Genomic DNA, 20,419 nt, shown 5'->3' with positions numbered 1-20,419 from the left:
CAGGAATTTCTGGCTCCCACATGGGAGCTAACACTTTATTTTTATTATTTTATTTATTTATTATATTACATAATAAATAATTTATTTATTACATCATTTTGTTTATTAACATTATTTATTATTATTATGTATTATTATTATTATTAGTTGATTTCCTGGGAAATTGCAGGCAATGCCATTTTTCACGGAGATTACCATTTTTTGCAGTTTCTTCAAAAATCACAAAACTGCAATTTAAGTAGGTCTCTGCTGATCAGTTTGACACCCCTGTACCAGATTTCCCCCCACAGGTAGTATATCAATGAACTCTGCCCATTTTCCAGTAACATCCCTCTACCCCACTCTATTCATATAGCAGTAGAGTAGTAGCACCACAGAAATTTCTCTCCCTACTACATTATAATGCTTCTACCATCACTGAAGTCTATGTGAACCTGCCACCACAAAGGATCACACCTGAATACATAATATGTATATATGGAATTTCAATATAATAAATAATATAAAAATGTAAATTATCTGAAGGTAAAAAAACCCAAACAAACAGGTGTACAATTATTGCCACTTTAAACATATGTTTGAATGATGCTTAAAACCTGATGATGTTTAACATGGAGAAATGTAAACTGCTCCATCTGGGGAGAAATAATCCATGACACATTTACAGGCTCAGTGGTACCATGCTTGCCAGTGCCACAAGTGAAAGAGACCTGGGGGTTGTGACCACAGAATGAACAAGAGTCACCACTGTGATGCTGTAGCTGGCAGAGCAAATGAGATACTGGCATGCATCTGCTCAAGCATCTCAAGCAAGACTAAGGATGTCATCCTCCCACTCTACTCAGCCTTGGTGAGACCACAGCTGGAGTACTGTGTCCAGTTCTCGTCACCGCACTTCAGGAAGGATGTGAAGAAGCTTGAGAGAATCCAAAGGAGGACTACATGTATTATTATAGGCCTGGAGAGAAGGTTTTATGAGACTAGGCTGAAAGACATGGGACTGACTGTTCAGCGTGGAGAAAAGACGACTTAGAGGGGATTTGGTGGCAGCCTATAAGTATATAAGGGGTGTACATCAGGGCCTGGGGAAGCATCTGTTCACCAAGGTATCCCAGGCAAAGACAAGAAACAATGGCCGCAAACTGCTTGAAGATCATTTCAGATTGGTCAGAAGGAGAAACTTCTTTACAATTTGAGTGCCTAGGGTCTGGAGCAGACTCCTCCCAGAGGTGGTACAATCACCTACCTTGGAGATCTTTAAAAAACATTTTGACGCACACCTTGCTGGGGTCATCTGACCCCAGCAGTCTTTCCTGCCCAAGTGCAGGGGGGCTGGACCCAATGATCTCATGCGGTCCCTTCCAGACCCTAACATCTATGAATCTATTATATATAATATTGACATTTCATATATAATATGACATGTTATATATTTGGGTGTGATCCTTTGTGGGTTGTAGTTTCACACTGACTTCAGTGACAGTAGGTGAATTATAATGTAGCAGGGAACAAACTTCTGTGGACTACTGCCCTACTGCTATAGAGTGGAGTGGATAGATGTTACTGGAAAATGGGCAGAGTTCATTGTTATGCTACCTGTGAGGGGGAAAGCTGGTACAGCTGGGGTGTCAAACTTATCAGTAGGGACCTACTTATACAACATACAGAGCCTACCATCACTGAAGTCAGTGTGACACTACAATCCACAAAGGAGATATATATATCATATAGATAGATATGACATTGAATTGGCGTAATATTATATCTAATATAAAATGCAAATTATCTGAAGGTAAAAAGAAAACAACCAAAAAACCTGTGTGCAATTATTGCCACTTACAACATACTTTTCAATATAACTTGTTGTGATTTATATAAGGGTTTGATCATGATTTGATACATTCATGGGGATTTTTGTTTTAATGGTCTATTTTGAGAGTTCTGTTAGAAAGAAATGTGTGGCCTGATGGAAAGGCATAGAAGAGAAGCAGAAACTTTGCAATATAATCTTGACACTGAAGCAACAAGGTTCCTCTTTACATATGCATAAAGTATCTTATGGAAAATATAAAATACTGTTCCATGGAAAAAATGAATGTATCTGTAACTCAGCTGGACTCAATCTGAGGACAGCAGTTAAGGGGAATTAAAAGTAATGGAGAACCCATGATTAAAAAATAAAAAGTATGACAACTGCCAAAAAGTATTCTTAATTTTTATGGATTTCACAGTTTCCTTTGCAGCTTTGCTTAGGAGCATCACAAATCAGGCTGCAAAGTACCTAAGCATTTCCAACAGAAACATAGTTCTTTATGATTGGGACAAAAATGTAAGATTAAGCATTTTCTAGGCTACATTTCCTTTCCAGACATCACATACTCTCTCGTGCACCCTTAATATTTACCAGATGAATAGCTGTGGACCCTATTAATCATGTATATTGTTTTCCCTCTCCCCTCCCCAATATTCTTGGTCTGTTGTAGGTCATGTAGTTATCATCTGAAAATGGTCTCACTTTTTATTATTCAGAACTGAAATATTTTTTTTTATGTAGGTGGAATGGAGATAAATTACTTCTTGAATATAATTTGAAAACCATTTGTTCTAAGTTCTAAAATGACAGTATCCTAAACAAAGTATTTCTCTTTCATAGCGTAAAAGCTCTAGGTAAATTGTGCTCCTTGGGGAATCTGTTACAAACCAAGTAAAACTGTAACCCTGCAAACTGATCTATACTGTGCTAAACTCATTGACTGCAGTCCAGCTCTAAGCTAGAAGGAAAGTCCAGTCATATAAATTAATTTTCAGGATCATGAGCTTAAAACACCTGTAAACCTGAAAGTTTGTTATAGAGAGGCAGAGAGGGAATATTTATCCAGGAAAGGGAAAATATCCTGCAGCAAATCTATGTGTATAGTATTTCAAGTATAACGGTTCTCTGAATATTTCATGGAAAATTGCAGGCCTACCTCCCTCAGAATTTAATGTGCCTAAGAAAAAGCAGAGAGAAAAATAAACAAATATAGAAACTGTTTGTTTGAGTTACTACTTGCTAATTCTTAGAGCCTTGTGCTTCCTATTTGCCAATGGATATTCATAGGAGACCTGTACACAGATTGAAATCTCTCTGTGCATGGTATTAAGGCATAATTGAAACAATTTGTAATCTTTTAAATGAGTCCTGCAGAATGAAAAATGAGGGCCTTGTGAGGCCGTTAATATTTAAATAAACTTGCATTATCTTCAATAGAATTTTGTACTTGAAACATTGTAGTTCAATTTGCATAGATATGTTATATCAAAATTGAATTTAAGTCTCATGAATCATTTAAAATACTAGAATACATCAAGTGAAAATATTAATGAATTTGCTGTATGCAAATTTCCTATAAAATATTTTCCCTCTTTTTTTTGTACCTGTAAAATGCATGATATTAAATGTTCAGTGTTCTTGTATAATGTGTATGTCCTTCTCAACTGTCTCTTACTTGATTGTTCTCAGATCTCTTCTGCTATTCTTTCAGGAAAAAATGTTATTACACTGACTGGAGGAGCAAAACGATGGGCAGGTTGGTGGGTGATGAATAGCTTCTAACTTTGCCAAATAGTCATCCTGCTAAAAAAAATCCATATTAGCAGTTGTAAATTTATTCAAAGAAATATAAACAGTGGCTACTAAAAGATAATACCCTAAAATATTTAACTTTAACATGATGTAGTACAGTAGAGCTTTGCTAATTCTCACCTTGCAAATGCAAAATTTCTCATCCTCCCCCAAAAATGTCTTTTTTATCTTGCAAAAGAGAATATTAGGGGCATATTGTAGGGAGGCCTTTCATTAGCAAGACACTTCTTGCTTTACAAAATAGTAGTTACTAGCAAGTATTGCAATAATTGAATCTAAATGCTTATGTTCAAAGTAGTAACTTGAGCATGCAAATATATGCAACAAGGCTGATTCAGGTATATAAGTGGTTGTGGGATCTGGTGTTAATAAAAACATACATTTTTTTTTCCAAATAATAGTTTTTGTTTATACTAACATACAAACAATAAAATGTCATCTTTGATTCTTTGGAACTAGCAAGGTTCAACTGTATTTCTGGCCTAGGCACCCTTCAATCATTCTGACATTTAATTTTCAATGCAAAGCAATTGCTTGCGGCAAGAACCAGGGAAGCTGTGTTCTAATTGGCATGAATTGAACATTTCAAATGGAAGATGAAAAGCTTCTATGACAGCTTGCTACCATTAGGTCCACAACCTGGTTGCTGATCAAAATACGTACAGAGCAAATATCTAAATTTGGTTTAAGCTCACTTGTTACTACTTTAGGGTCTCCAAAAGTGCAAAATCTGCCAGAATGTTCATAACTTCCCATAAAGTTAATGTAGTAATTGATTTTTTTTTAATTGGTAGCTTGAAAAGGTCGTGAAAACATATTTTTTTTAATGTAAAACTAACAAAGTTTGATTTTGAACTTCCAGAAATTAAGTAATATTGGCTTGAAATAAATAATAATATAAATTTACAACTGCTTTTCTCTTCTCCCCAGTCATGCACATGCTTGCTTCATGTTGTTATACATTATGAAGAATGTAAGTGATTAATGCTTTCTAATACTAAGGCAACATTTATAGGGCTTTGCTGTAAAAACAAACTTTGTTTTCATTCTGAATTCCTCTGGGGGCTCTTGAGAATAACAATATTGTGCATATTAAATGAATTGACAGTTCTATTTAGTAACACATATCTAGGTTATGCAATGAAATCAGTCTGCTAATTAAGAGTTAAGCATAAAGCAACTTTAATGTTAAAAACTTAGACTTTCACATCAGAGAAAAGTTTTTACAAAAACCTTCCTTGATGAAAAACTATGGAGAGGGAGAAATATTCTGGAAAGGATACCTGAAAAATCTAGAAAATTAAAAAAAAAAATGAATTAAAGGGTTTCAGGGTCATCTTCCATTACAAAATATAACAGCAGAATTGCCATCTCTGATGGAGTTGTTTTTACCAGCCTTGGATCACAGGAAGATTACAGAACTGATGATGGCTTTGTTTAGCACGTGAGTTGCAATAGCTGGATAACTGGATAAGTACCAAGACCTAAAGGCAGACAAGGTTCTTTGGGTAAATTTGATATCTTTTATTAGACCTTGTCTGCCTATGTCCTTAGACCAACCTATACACCTGAAGACCTAAAGGAGCATGTTTGGCCATAATTATGGTGCTTTGTACATTCAAGGTATATTCATAGTAACACTCCACTGTGTCCAAGAAAAGTAGCATGCAGTTTTTCATTTGCAACACTGGAAGAGGTATAATGTAAGTGCTTATATACATTTTGGAAAAGTGCAGTACTATCAATCATTATACTGTTTCCAGTTGTATGATAAAGTTATCATTTGGAGATTTGTGTTTTAATTTGGTTTATGTATTTATATCTAATTGATGAATGAACTATTTTTATCATGAGGGGTTTTTCACAATCCTTTATGTGAATTTACACACAGATGGATGCCCCAAATTTTTTGAGAACTTATTTGGGTCCTCTTTGGGCCTATTGTTGACAAATGCGACATAGAGCCAATTTTGAGCAAAGTAATTTCTGTTGCTGCCTTTTTTAAAATCTGAAGGATTCATACTGCAAATCCTTACACTTATTCTGCCAATTTTCCTTTTTTTAAGATAATCACTTTGAAAGTTACCATGCCTCCTTAAAGCTAGCTACCAAACTCAAGCTAGGAAAAGACACTGTTTTGCACAGCTAGACTGCAAAACATCTTGAAGTACTTAAATTGTTGTACAAAATATTAATGCAAAAATGCAGAAAAGTCACTAAGCTAAATAAAATCACTCATATATAAATACTCCCATATAAATAATTACATAGGTATTATCTATTACCAGGTACCCGGAGAACATTTCAGTACATAAATATTTAACTTTGAGAATACTAGAGAAATCAGCCAACTAATCTGATATTTTAAAAACTTCTTAACATGAAATCCTAACAGTCATGGGGCACTAAGATGTGTGTGCTCCTTTAAGGGTAGAAGCAGCCTAGCCCAGGGGCCCTGCAGGCTAGGCAGATCTCCACAGCTGCAGGGTGCCTGAGCAACAGACTAAATGAGATAATTAGCTGGCACCTGCAGGTAGTCAGCTGACAGGAAGGAGGCAGGGCCCTGGGCACATATAAGCCCCGGGGCTGGGGCTGGGAGGGAGTTGACTCTCTCTGGCAACTGCCATGGTAAAGAGCTCCTGCACAAGAGTGTGACCTTGTGACATTTTGCTGCCTGTTTTGCTACCTCTGACAGCAGTTAGACTCCAGGAGTTCACAAGGGGCTAGGAGGCATGCTATCCTAGGGGTAGCACTTTGCCCTCTAAAAGGGGCAGAGTGCTGCATTTATTCTTAGTGTTATGTTATAGCCCGAGGGCTTATGTTTGTGTTGTTGTTGTATCAGAGGTTTGGGATGAAACTGTAAGGGGAGGTGCAGAGACCTTATTAGTGCCCAGAGAGAGCATAACTAGACAAGGGCCAGAGGGCCCGGCACCAGAGGGGGCACAGCTACTCAAGGGACCAGAGAGACCAGAGGGCCCAGTTACTCAAGAGGCTGGAGAATCTCCCAGAGAGGCCAAAAGATTGTGTGCCAGAGGGGTGCAGCTACTCAAAAAGCTGGAGGCGCCAGAGGGCCCGGCGCCAGAGGGTGGTACTAATTAATTTTAGCTGCTTTGGATATTGGTACACAGATTCTCCTGCACTTCTGTTAAATTATAAAAACCCTAACAGCCTTGTCTGGATTCAGACTCTCAATTTGGATATGGAAGGCCCTCTATCCCATCACAATCCCATCTTTTGGAGATGCCTAGGCCCAGATTCTGTGTCACCTCAAAAATGTATAAGTGGCACTTATGTGACGTTTAGGCCTCGAATTTGTCAAGCATGATTCTCCTCCATTCTACACAGCAATCACAAAAATACTAAAGATGGTTAGATACCTTACATGTTTCTAGTTTGGCCTGAAAAGATTCTTAGTTAATTAGACTTAGGCTACTGTCCAATGGGAATATAAATGAGCTATGCACCCTCCAGAGTGGAACAGTCATCAGTCTGAGGACTGATGCATTTTTTGGACTAAGCAGTGGCTACATCTTAGATGTCTAGCAAGCAGAATAATATCTAGGTCTAGTCTTTCAGAATAACTGACCTTTAAAGCTAATACAGGCAAACTTTAAAAAGTGAAATATTGTCCCTAAAATTAAACACCTCCATGTATATGGGGGCACCTAAATACATGTCCTTTTTGATTTAGTTTGTTGTTTTGTTGTTTTTTCCCCATATGATGAATGCCCAAAACTCCCATGAAAGGCATTTATGACTTGGGCTGGATGTTATGCAGGTGTAATGGATGGTATGACTAAATAGAATTTTGCCCCCTACTAACAGCAAGACATTTGCCTGTGAATGTTAAAAAGAGAAGTGATATGGACCACGAAGACATGTTTGGCTGATATTATGGCCAGAAATCTTTTAATATGCCCCTTGACTGTTACAACTCATTCCACTACAGAACAAAATTTTAATTTTGCATGGGGGACTGAAAAGTCTAGTAATTCTAAACCAAATCTTTCATCACTGGGAGTCCTGACTCAGATAATATTGAGAGAAAAATGCAGATATATCTAATATCATAATTGGCATTAATATCAAAACATATGTGGGAGATTCGCAGAGCCTGAGTTTCTCCCCACTGTACTTGCACTTGTTCCAAGGAACAGAGGTGGGAGTATCCCAGCCTGAGCCCCACCACCCCAGAGCTCATGCTGGGAGATAAGAGTCTCCCAGCACCATCCCTGAAGTTATGAAGGGGACAGGGTAGCCTCTTCCCCACCCAGCTCTGCAATCACAGAGCTGGGGCTAGGAACAGGCTGGGAGCTGTGATTTTAAAAACATCATATTGAAGTAAAACATGGGTAGTTAAACTCTGCTTTCCTGACAAATATCTGATTCTGTTTTATCACATAAAATCTCAACTTCAAAAATTACTCATTTAGAGATAGTTCCTGTAACTTTTACTTACATTGATAGGCAGATTGGTCAGTCAGCCTGTTGAAATTGGCAGTTCACAAGAAATTCTCAGTCTCAAGTGCAGGACTTTGCACGTGTCTTCGTTGAACCTCATGAGATTTCTTTTGGTCCAATACTCCGATTTGTCTAGATCACTCTGAATCCTAGCCCTATCCTCCAGCATATCTACTACTCTCCCCAGGTTCATGTCATCTGCAAACTTGCTAAGGGTGCACTCCATCCAAACTTCCAGGTCATTGATGAAGATATTGAACAAAACTGGCCCCAGGACCAACTCTTGGGTCACTCCACTTTATATCGGCTGCCAACTAGACATTGAGCCATTGATTATTACCATTTGAACTAACGACCCAGCCAATTTTGTGTCCACCTTACAGTCCATTTATCCAACCTATACTTCCTTAGCTTGCTTTCAAAAATGTTCTGGGATCCCGTATCAAAAGCCTTGCTTAAAGTCAAAGTATATCATATCCATTGCTCTCCCTGCATCCACAGAGCTAGTCAGCTCATCACAGAAAGCAATCAGGTTGGTCAGGCATGACTTACACTTGGTGAATCCATGCCAAATGTTCCAATCATTATCTTTTCCTTCAAGTACTAAGAAATGGATTCCTTGAGGACCTGCTCCATAATTTTTCTGGGGACCTGAGGTGAGGCTGATCGAGTTGTAGTTTCCTAGGTCCTCCTTCTTCCCTTTCTTAAAGATGGGCACTATATTTGCCCTTTTCCAATCATCCAGGACCTCCCCCAATCACCATGACTTAAGATAATGGCCCGTGGCTCTGCAGTTACAAAAACCACCTCCCCCAGCACCATTGGGTGCATCGCATCCAACCCAATGGGCTTGTACACGTCCAGCTTTTCTAAATAGTCCCTAACCTGTTCTTTCCCCACTGTTGGCTGCTCACCTCTTCCCCAAACTGTGTTGCCAAATGCAGTAGTCTGGGAGCTGACCTTGCCTATGAAGACAAAGGTAAAAAAGGCAGACTTTTTTATATCATCTATCACTGCCCCATTCAGTAAGAGATCCATGCTTTCTCTGATCTTCCTCTTGTTGCTGACATACTTGTAGAAACTCTCCTTGTTACTCTTCATGTCCCTTGCTACCTGCAACTACAATTGCACTTTGGCCTTCTTGATTTCATCCTTGCATGCCTGAGCTAGACGTTTATACTCCTCCCTAGTCTTTTGTCCATGTTTTCACTTTTTGTATGCTCCCTTTTTGTGTTTTAGCTCACTGAAGAGTTCCTTGCCAAGACAAGCTGGTCATCTGCCAAATTTGCTAGTCTTCCTCTGCATCAGGATGTTTTTTTCCTGCATCCTCAGTAAGGTTTCTTTAAAATACAACCAGCTCTCCTGGACTCCTTTCCCTCTCAGACTAGCCACCTAGAAGATCTGTCCATCAGTTCTTAGAGCAAATATAAGTCTGTTTTTCTGAAGTCCAGGGTACTTACTCTGATACTCTCTTTTTTTCCTTTCCTCAGGATTCTGAACTCATTCATCTCATGGTTGCTGCAGCCCAAGTTGCCATCCATTTCTATGTTTCCCACCAATTTGTGCCATCCATTTCTATGTTTCCCACCTGTTTGTGAGTAACAGATAGATCAAGAAGAAAATGGCCCCTAGTTGGCCTCTCCAACACTTCCACCAGGAAGTTGTCTCCAGCACTCTCCAGCATTCCTTGATTGCCTGTGCACTGCTGTATTACCCTCCCAACAGATGTCATGGGAGATTGAAGTCTCCCATGAGAACTAGGGCCTGTGATTGGGAAGCTTCCACTGGCTGTTTAAAGAAAGCCTCATCTTCCTGGTGTGGTGGTCTGTAACACACACCCACCATGACATCACCCTTGTTCATCCCCCTCTGACCCTAGCCCAAAGATTTTCAAGAGGCCTATCTTTAGTTTCATACTGAGCAATCATACAGCTATTTTACATAGAAAGCAACTCCTTCTCCTTTTCTCTCTTCCCTGTTTTTCTGAACAGTTTATACCCATCCATTCTAATACTCCAGTCATGCGAGCTATCCCACCAAGTCTCTGTTATTCCAATGAAATAGCTGTGTGACTATGTAAGGACTTGCAATTCTTCCAGTTTGTTGCCCAGACTCCATGCATTCATGTACAGACACCTGAGGTAATAAGCCGATTGCCCTTTCTCAAGAATGAGAAGGTCTCCCCTGTTGCCCCCTCATGCTTGTGTTTCCTTCAGGTCACCTGTTTCTCCACTTACCTCAGAGCTTTGGTCTCCAACAAACCTAGCTTAAACCTCCTCTCTAGGTTAGTGAGCTTGTCTGCAAAGATTCTCTTCCCTCTTTTTGTCAAATGGACCCCATTTCTTCTTCTTGGAACAATATCCCATGGCTGAAGAAGCCAAAGCCCTGCTGGCAACACCATTTGTACAGCCATGCATTGATCTGCAAGATGCATTTGCTCCTGCCCGGACCCTTCACTTGGACACTGGCAGCAAACTGACCTGCAAACTGCCCAGCAAACTGCTTTGTTTGCTGCCCCTGTTTATTTGCTCTCTGGTCCTCAGAGAGTCTTATTTTATACCCTGCTGAGCTGGAATGACTCCACCCCCTTGCTAGGGTTTTCATCAGGCATAAACAGCAATTGCTCAGGTAGCAGCACTCCCAGCTGCTCAAAGCACATTAACAAACACACAGTTCACCAAACAAACAGCAAGTCAAACACACAGGCAGCCCTGGCTCACTTCCATTCCTGGAGCAGGATCTGGTGCCTGGCTTCTTTTCCTCTTCCCATTCCTCTTTCTCCTCTTGTTCCTAGCAAACTTCTTGTAAACTACCCTGTTTGCTAACCCTATTCATTCATCCTGAACACTGACAATCCATAAAAGAGTAATTTATCTGAAACTGAATAACATCTTGAATGAAAATGCCAGAAATCTTCCATTTCTTCTTTGGCTGAGCATCAGGCTGAGCCACAAAAAGATGTAGGTTGTTCAGGTTTTTTTTCACATTGGAGAATATGGTTTTGAGTTGACACATTTTGCTCTCTCTGAAGTCACCAAGTTTTGGGGTGATCAGCCAGAAGTGATTCAAGAAAAAAAAAAGATTTTATTTTTGATTGAATGACATTTTCACTGTAGAAAAAAAAAGAAAATATAATATGGCTTTCATTTCCATTTTATTCAAAGTCTGTGCTTGACTTCACATGTTGGTTCAAAGGAGCAGCTATGAGTGTAAAATAAAAAGACAGTTTTCTGTATTGTCTCAAGATTAAACAAAACCCTCAATCTTCCAGTTTTTCAGTCTTGTAGAAAAAATAATTAAAAACGGAGAAGGGGAAGGAACCTTAAAACATTTAACCCTCCTTTCCTGCCCTCTTCCTTCTATGGTGCTCCTACACTTTTTCTACGATTGATAGATAATTTTTATGCTTTGAACAAACAAACAAACAAACAAAAATCTATGTCTACAAGAAAAGAAAAATGAAGGCTACACACTTAGACAAGTTTATTAAAAAATTAATCCCATTGGAACTACAACAGAAGGAACTCTTAGACTAAGATACTGACTGTATAAGGATGGCAAATTGGACCATATGTTTGGCTGAAAGAGGTAAGAAACACACCTGCCTGAGAACTGTATTGTGTTTCTGCTTTATGAACATAATTTGATTTCTTGGCCCAGAAGGCTTAATACCTGATAGTGTCACATCCCTGAAGTACACTACCAATTAGATACCAGTTTTGCACAGCTGCCTAATTAGCATAAGCTAACAAATGTCATGGAGCTTTTGTAAGATTTTTAGAATTTTCATTTCATATATGTTAAAGTACTATAGAGACCTAACATAATCCTTAATGACAAAAGTCAAAGGTCTAACTTGCTGGGGTGCTGGATCAGGTTCTGAAGTCCGTTGTTTTGAGTCTCCTCTTTCAGAACTATAAATCATGGGTGACTCTTAATGTTAATGGTGATGCTGTAAGTGAGAGGTAGGTCAGGCCTGTTCTCAAAACTAGTCTTGGAATGCTATATTTAATGTACAGCTTGGATGACTTCCTGCAGAAATATATTAGAAGCACACTAAATCTTTTCTAGGTGACAAACTAATCTGAAAAATAAAATGTTGTGAGCTCATCCTTCAGAGATTTATACATGTAAATACTTATGATATATGTACATGGCTCAGTGACTTGGATACCATGAACAGCTTAACCACCTTAGCACAGTGCTCCACCTAAGCTATTTAGCTTTTCTGAAAAGCTCCACCTACACTTCTTTTGATGAGTTAATATGTAATTGGATTGAAGGGCTCATGCTTCAGTTTCATCTAGAAAAGCTTTCTCTTTCTCTTTCTCTTTCTCTTGAAGTCCCTTAAAATGGTATGTTATGGAAAGGCCTGAATGTTCTCCTTGTGTAGCCTGGTACAAATTTAAAATAAGCTTTTTCATCAGTCACCATAATATTCCAATTTTATTTCATCTTAACTTCATGGGACTATTTTCATAGCAGATGCAAAATTTTTCTGTATAACTTTAACTGCTAACTGCAAATTACTTAATTTGCATGTAAGTCTAAATTGTAGGATTCTAAATAGCAAATGGGCACACTTCTATATAAAAGTAGTGCTTATTTACTTACTTTAATTTGTTTATTTGCTGGATAATTAGAGGTCAGGTGTTTCTATGGATGTTCTTGCTTTACGAGCACCATCTACTAAGGTAAAATTTGTGTCCTCATCTATACTTCTATAATCAAAAAGTGGGTTCATTCCAAGTAGTTGGACTGCTAACTACTATACCCAATCATCAGCTCAACTATGAGTATAAATAAGGAAGTTAAGGCTCGAGTGAAGATTTGTGCCTTTGAATCTTTTTGTAGAGATAAAGTACAGAGATAATTTGTACATCTCTACAGGAAATTCAGGTCTCAACTCACCTGGAAGATATTCCATTGTAGATTTGATCAAGCTTCCACTGTTTTGTGGGACATTTGCATGTAGTTAGGGTGTCTCTGAGAGTGAGCCATGCCTCCAAAGGCATAATACAGCTTGGTGTTTTCTCATAACTCTGTCTAAACCCATTGTTTCTTGAAAATCCAAATTTTCCATTTACCTTACTGGGAAGAAAATTTGGGTATGTAAGGAATGTAGGATCAGACAAATCAAAAAAGAATTGCTGGCACTGGCCAGCAAAATAAGTAGATTAGATTACCTACTTGACCTTTCCAATTTGTTTACAAATCAATTCTGTCAGCCTTTTTAGGCAAATTTCCAATGTCAGGCATAAAAAGTCTTGAGTAGGGGCATCAGGACTGTGTCATGCTTTTGTGATAACCTTAATTTCTAGACAAATCACAAATAAAGCTATCTCATTTTTGTCTCATCATTGACTGTATAACAATGTTATATCTTTTGCCCTAAAGTATGTTTCTTTTTTTATTTGATTTATGATGATCCTTGGTCTGAGACTAAATATAGAATTATACACTTTGATAGAGTTCTACAAATGAAGGTTTAATTAATGATAATGATCGTAATTTACAGAAATGCAGTGAATAATGATATGTTTAATTCTCAATTTAAAGGAAGTAATTTTGTTTCTTGGGTATCTAAAGGGATTGTATCTACATGACTGATTAAGGGCTAGACCAGTATTTAAGTAGTTCATGAGTAAGAGGTAAAATACTGAGCCAAAAAAAGCCTTTAGTGGATGAAACTGTGACTCAGCCAGACAACTTCTCTAGTACTAAATTACTACTGTCTTTTGAAGTGTATTTTCAGTGAGCCAAATCTTGTAATCATTGTTTAGGCAAAAAAAATCCTATTATTGGCAGTGGGAATCCTGCCTGGGTAAAATGTAGAAGATAGGCCACAAATAACAAAAGTACTAGCTTATTTTGGTAATTTAGAGTCAAATGAAAAAATGCATAATTACTTTCTTTCCACCTTCAGTTTTGGTGTCATCTAACTGAATATGTATAACATACAATGGTAATTAAAGCCACATGAAATTGAGAACATAATGAAAACCTAACATGTCATTGTCCCAGTTTGCAGAGGAACATGAGGGAACTGAAAAGCTGGTTGCCCAGAAATCCAATGAAGCTGGACAAGGAGGCACTTCCTGACCTGGAAGAGACAGATTGTTACACAGCACCATTTAGCCGTGCACGTATACACCAGTAAGTGCTGTGTCCCAGAGATCCACATGGATAGTTTTTACATTTCTTCTTAGTGTGTAACAGAAAGACAGTCATTAACAGATGGTCACTGACTAGTGCCTAGTATCAGGTCTGGGATTTTCTGCTGATTTTCTTGCTGGGCCAAATTCTGGTTTTGAATATTACCAGTAGCTTCTGTAAACAGCTATTCAGTTGGTTACGGGGAAATACGGGCTCTAACAGGGATTTACTTCCTCCTACATTACCAATGCAAATCCACCCAGGTTTCTTTTTATGTAATATTGATTATAACAGCTAAACTAAATTTGGAAGCATTTCCTCATCTCAAACAGAAGGAGATCCCTTCGAGCAAGCTTAAATCAGGCACTGGATTTTTAATCAGTTTTGTATGTAACTTGCATCTACCTCCATTATATAAATAATCCTTTGTCCTCCATATGCTACCGAAAAACTAAACATACATCTGGTCTAAACAATATGTTGTCTCTATTTTTGCTCTACCATAAAATAGTTCAACATGGCATAACTTTAAAATGAGTTTATAAACCACTGAGACAATTTTTTCATTTCTTTTTATTTGGTAAATTAGAATTAAACCTTAAGTTCTCTTGTCTAGAAACAAGAAGTTCAGTCATGTCAGTTATATAGCATAGGAACAAAGTCATATGGAATGTTCTATAATTGGAATTTATAACCCCTGCTTTGTACTAGCCCATGTGGTATTAGACTAGTTTAAGGGCCAAAGTATTCCTACGTGGGTTTTTTTATTTTTGGTGACTTTTTTTATTTTTTAGACATGGCTCAAGTAGAGGGGTTTTAGAGAAGTACTTTATGTGCCTCAGCATTAAGGAAGAAAAGATGGTTATTCATGATCATTTTGCTTCCGAAAACCTGCAGCCGTCTAGAGATTTGCCCAATCCCTGCAAAAGTTAAAGAAGCCCAAAGACTGCTCTAATTTGTGCCTGGCTATCCACAACTGTATGCAGGATCGGTGAGTGGGTGGAGTAGAGCTAATATTCCAGTTCTACGTTGCAGAAAGATGTCTTTTGGTGAAGGGCTCTTTAGTAGTTTTAGGAGGCAGGATTGTGCTGAGTATTCTTACCTTCCAATTATGTTGGCTGGATTTGATACTGCTAAATACTTCCCATTATTTGGTCCATGGTATTTACAAGTTGGACATCAAGACCTAACACAGGGAAAGGTATTTTGTGCCTCCTAGCTTCTCCATGATCTCTGCCATCTCTGTGGTTAGTTCAGTAAAATATGTCACCAAAAGAGAGAGAGAGAAAAACTGCTTCCTGAATATTCCCTGGATCCTTATGGTGACAATATTCCAATGTTACCACCCCAGAAAGGACACATTCCAAATTATAAAAGATGTAGGTCTTGACCATTGGGTTCATTGTCCCGTCAGAAAATTTGAGTTGTTGATCCATACAGTTACATACTTCGCTAAAGCCTGAGAGATGTTTTGGGTGCTTTGGAGATATAAAACCTTATATCTCATGGAAATTCATGAAGTACCACTATATGTGTACAATACTGTAAAAATAAACTGTTGGGTAGATGTTCTTTGAGAACTGCATACCTTTTTCAATATTAAGAAAGCATCAATCATTTTAACAGCTTTACAATCAACAACAAAGACAGCTTCTTCAGCAATTCCACAAGGAGTAGAATAGTGCACCACATGCTACAGAGAACAAAGTATGAAGATGGAAAGTCAAAAATGGGTAAGAGTTCTTTTATTATGTTTATGATAATTATTCTCCGTCAGTTGGGGGTTATGAGGACTATTAAATACCTTACATCTAAACCTTCGGAAAAGTATTTATGGGATAAACGGTGTGAAAATTTACAGCACTGATAGATTAATTTACTCAATCAATGACAGCTGATTGAACATTATAATCAATTCATTACCAGATTGTTCATTGGGAAGTGGTATATTTGTTTTCTTTGGTAGCTGTTGAAAGTCTTTATGTGAATATATGCAATGTTGCCCTAAATGCTAAATTTAAGTAGCTCCTGCCCCAATACATTAATATTCATCATACCACATGTTTTTAAAAGTTCAATTCTGATTAACTGGTGATATAATTCAAAAGATACAGTACAATATCCTGCTTTCTTTATATTTAAAAATATATGTTAAATATGTTTAACACTATTAATTTTAGAGGACATTAGAAGCTGCCACATTGACACTGGTAATTAACTTTTTTCGTATTGAAAAAGAAGTGTTTTTATACACACATTCTGGATTTTGCCAAAGCATTTGTTCAGTTTCCTCTCAATGCTAACTGAAGACAAAAGCCAAATCTATTGGCTATAAATGTTAGCATATACACACTTAAATCAAAATATCAGAGAACACAGAATTTTATGCTAACATTAACTTATTCACATTGAATGTACTATATTTTTTGATCTACATCTGAAAGTCTAACTTCTGGAAGAAAGTGTAATGTGAATATGTGAAATAGGAATAAATTGATATCAGTATAAGAATCCTAGCTTTTATATTTCCTCAGAGAGAGAGAGATTGTGTGTGTGCAATTTTGATCCTAATTTAGTCTGGTCCATCACATTCTCTGCTGCAGTTCAGTTGTACAAAATATGGGGTGAGATGTGCAAAAGAAATTATGCCTTTGTATTTGTTCATTCTGCAATGGTTGTTGTTCATTCAAGGTGATTGCGCCTGAGCTCTGTTGGAGCCTATAACTGAAAAAGGCAAGGTTGAAAAGGTAGACTGAAATGGGTTAACAGAATACCTCAAGTGACCATACATAACATTCCTTGCTATAGAGTGTACCTATATTGACTTTATGCCTTGCGAAGATCAACCTTATAAAGAAGTAATCCTTCCTATGTCTGTAAAACCTTCATTTATTATCAGAGGAAGAGTAGTAGTAGGTGTAGGAAGCTGTAGTAGGTCCAGCACTGGTGTAGCAAAGTCACCCCCAACCCCTGCTGTCTGCCTGGCCCCCACCTTGCTGGTCCCCTCTGGCCTCCCAGAGTCCCACCTTATTGTCTTTCTTTTCATGCCTTGATGTTATGATTCAACAGGGGGGGGCGGGGGATGTTAGGTCCTTGTCTGGGCTAAGGCCCCCTGACCTTGACCCACTTTATTCAAGCTGGACTCCTCTGCCTGACATCCACTATCTGGGCTCCTCAGCTCCAGTGTTTGCTGTCTGACACTGCAGCCCTTCCACTAACAGCAGTTCTAGACCCTTCAAAGGGTCTAGGACCTGGGGTGCACCCACCTTTCTTTGTGGTCTCCTCTACCCCTACAGCCACAATCTAGTCCTCCAGTATTTAAATAGAAACAAAAAGATTTGAGCATTTGCTTTCAAACAAAAGGTTGTCCATTGTGGGTTAAGACCAAACCATGGCAAAACTACCATGCAAGACCCCAAAGTATTTATTGTTGACAGCTTGATGGTTCAGAGGCTTCCTGCAGTTTCCCTGAGTCCTTCTTCTTTGCCTGATCTGGTCCCACTCATCCCTGGAGCTCTGCTTCCTGCAGCTCATAAGGCCAGACTGCCACCCTTGCTTCAGGTCCTGGGCAGATATGTCTCTCTGGGTCATCTGGCCTGCCACTTCTGCCCCTGGCCTGTCAATCACTGGTCATTTTCTTTTCTGCCTAGGTATCAATAGGCTTCTCAATAATGGAACTTATGAGGCTGCATTTCCACCACATGAGGTACCTTGTTTAATTTAATTTACCTTTAAGCTTTGTATTTAAAAATTACATTTAGTCTAATGATTTGAGATGCTACTTTACATTTATATTTTGCTTTATAATACTTCTTTAAAAAAAAACACTACTCAGACTTTTATGTATAATGCTTATCTTCTCTCTCTCTCATCTAGTATAGAGCAATAGCTTTCCAAATTACAGTATATTTTTTAAATGGACATTTCCTGTGGAATTGTTAAAAAATCATATAAAATAGCCCACTTTGTGGGCTGTGGACTAGGTAAGTAGTGTGGCGCTGGGCTTTGGGCCAAATCCAGTGCATGGGATTGATCTGTGGGCCCAATCCAGTTAGAGCCCTGCACACTGAATCAGGCCCTGGCCTGCTGTGTGCCTGATCAGGCCCCAGCCCCAGCCTTGACCCAGTCTTCAATATAGGACCATTTCATCTGGCATTGGGGCTTGGAAATATGGTGGTATGGGAGAAGTGGCAGCATTAATTACCATCACTCTGCCAAATTTCCAGACCTGAAGGGAGCCCCACAAGTCAGATGGCATGGTTCCATGGACTGATCTGGTTCAACACTACTGACATAAATTGATTGAATTAGTTGCTCAAAATTATTGTTTATACTCTATACAAAATGTTCTGTTTACTATTAGGCTGGACTCTGGATCAACAAAGTGGAAAGTGCTGACATTTCAAATGTAAACAATTTTCTTCTAGCCGTGGAGAACTTTTTCTTTAAGATGATCTCTTTAGTAGATTAAGGACCTAATCTAATTTTCACTGAAATCAATTAAAAGACATCCTTAAATTTCACAGGGCTTCAATAAAACACTTAATGGTTTTATTAAGAGATATAAGAAATACATCTTTGGCTATCTTATACAAGAAGTGCAAGACTTTACATTGAGTACCATGTCATGATTAGTTAATTTGTAGCAGGTTGATTTAAGAGTCTGAGTCATTAAGCTGGTTTACTTGAAGATGTGTGACACCATAGTGTGTTTCAAATAAGTGATTTCAAAGAACCTACCCACTTGTTGAGTGCAATTCTTTATTTTACATTAATACTACTTAGGAAGAGATAATGTAGGAGTATTCTAGACCAGGACTGTCCAACTTTCAAGTGGCCAAAGGCTTCACACCACATGGGCAACATCAGCAGGGGCTGCACACTATGCAAGCCACACAAAAACAAGCCACAGACCTCCTGAGCTGCCTGTTGTGCAGACACCGTTTCTTTGCTGCACTATGTATGCAAGTAAACATATTGGTTCCACCCTCAGCTCCCTGACCAGGGGCTCTCTTGCTTCACCATGCCATGTGGGATCTCTGGGCCACTAATTCCCCCCAGGAGTTTAGGCCACCCTGCCCCACCATGCTCTTTGGGCAGAGTCAGAAAGTGAAAGATAGAGGAGAAAGTGGGACCCTGTGCTCCAGGGTAGGAGGGGGGCAGGGTGCTTAATTAGAGCAGCTCTCAGAGCCACTCTAATTAAAGTGCCTGTAGTCATGTCTATTTAGCATCGCATGCTTCAAAATGGCAGCAGGGGCACTTGAACTAAAGCTCATTTGATAAACTTTAAAGTGCCCATGCCACCATTTTGAAGTACAAGGTTGCTGAATAGATGTGATACAGAGACTGCTGGAGCATGTTAATTAACATGCTCCAGCAGACTCAATTAGTCCAGTCTGCTCCAACGTGTGCTAATTAGCACATGTCAGAGCAGAAGGCTGGCATGTATATAGGTGCTTCCAGAGACCTAGTGCTGCTATAACCAGAACAAATGGAGGGAGCAGTACTGGGGTGGGAACCCGGGGGCTGGAAATTCACCTCCTATAGGACACATCTGGCCCATGCACAGCCTGTTCAATATTCCTTCTAGACATACCATTCAGAATACTGTAGTTATCCCTACAGATATTATTGACTTTAGAGGAGTGCTAAACATTCCACAAGAAGAAAAAAAAGTTCCTATCTGTGAAAGCTTTTTCTCTCCTTTATAATGACACACTCCCACTTCTACTCTCCCCGATATGTTTCTTTCTGTAGTGTAAAATGACTGTCCTTAAGTAGATTACAAACTATTATCCTAATGAAATCGTATTAGCAAGCAATTACTTTATTGGAATTGCAGTATGACAGGCACTGGGGATTAGAATTTTTTTTGCTTTATTTTAAACCTATTTGACACAGCAAGTTCACTCCAATGTGAATGTTACTAGCCTTATACTTTTCTGTGGAAAAACAGAGGAGGGGGAGGGAAAGGAAGAGAGAGCGGGAGAAAGAAAGAAAGACTTTTTTAAGAGACATTTATTCCCGGGTGGATGATCACTCGGAGCTAGTAAAGAGCATGTACAGGTACGCCCGGATATCTGGGCCTCATGGACAAGGCCTGGGCTCATGGCCTGCAAGGCCTGCCCATACACTCTAAACTAACAAAACAACACACACACACACACACCCCCCCAC

At 38.7% G+C, this 20,419-nt stretch overlaps 1 protein-coding gene across 1 annotated transcript in view; it reads left to right on the top strand.

Annotated features, from left to right (window-relative positions):
* ANO3 (anoctamin 3) overlaps window positions 1-20,419 on the top strand; it is a 462,814-nt gene that overhangs the window by 364,888 nt on the left and 77,507 nt on the right. The window contains 4 exon segments of the mRNA XM_006020701.3: window positions 3,525-3,569; window positions 14,111-14,242; window positions 15,869-15,975; window positions 17,893-17,948. Of these exon segments, the coding sequence (XP_006020763.1) occupies window positions 3,525-3,569; window positions 14,111-14,242; window positions 15,869-15,975; window positions 17,893-17,948 (340 nt within the window).

The sequence above is a fragment of the Alligator sinensis genome, unplaced genomic scaffold (assembly GCF_000455745.1).
Source record: "Alligator sinensis unplaced genomic scaffold, ASM45574v1 scaffold165_2, whole genome shotgun sequence".
NCBI classification, from domain to species: domain Eukaryota; kingdom Metazoa; phylum Chordata; order Crocodylia; family Alligatoridae; genus Alligator; species Alligator sinensis.
The sequence above is the reverse complement of the archived record's forward strand: the minus strand, read 5'-3'. Positions and strand labels throughout refer to the sequence as shown.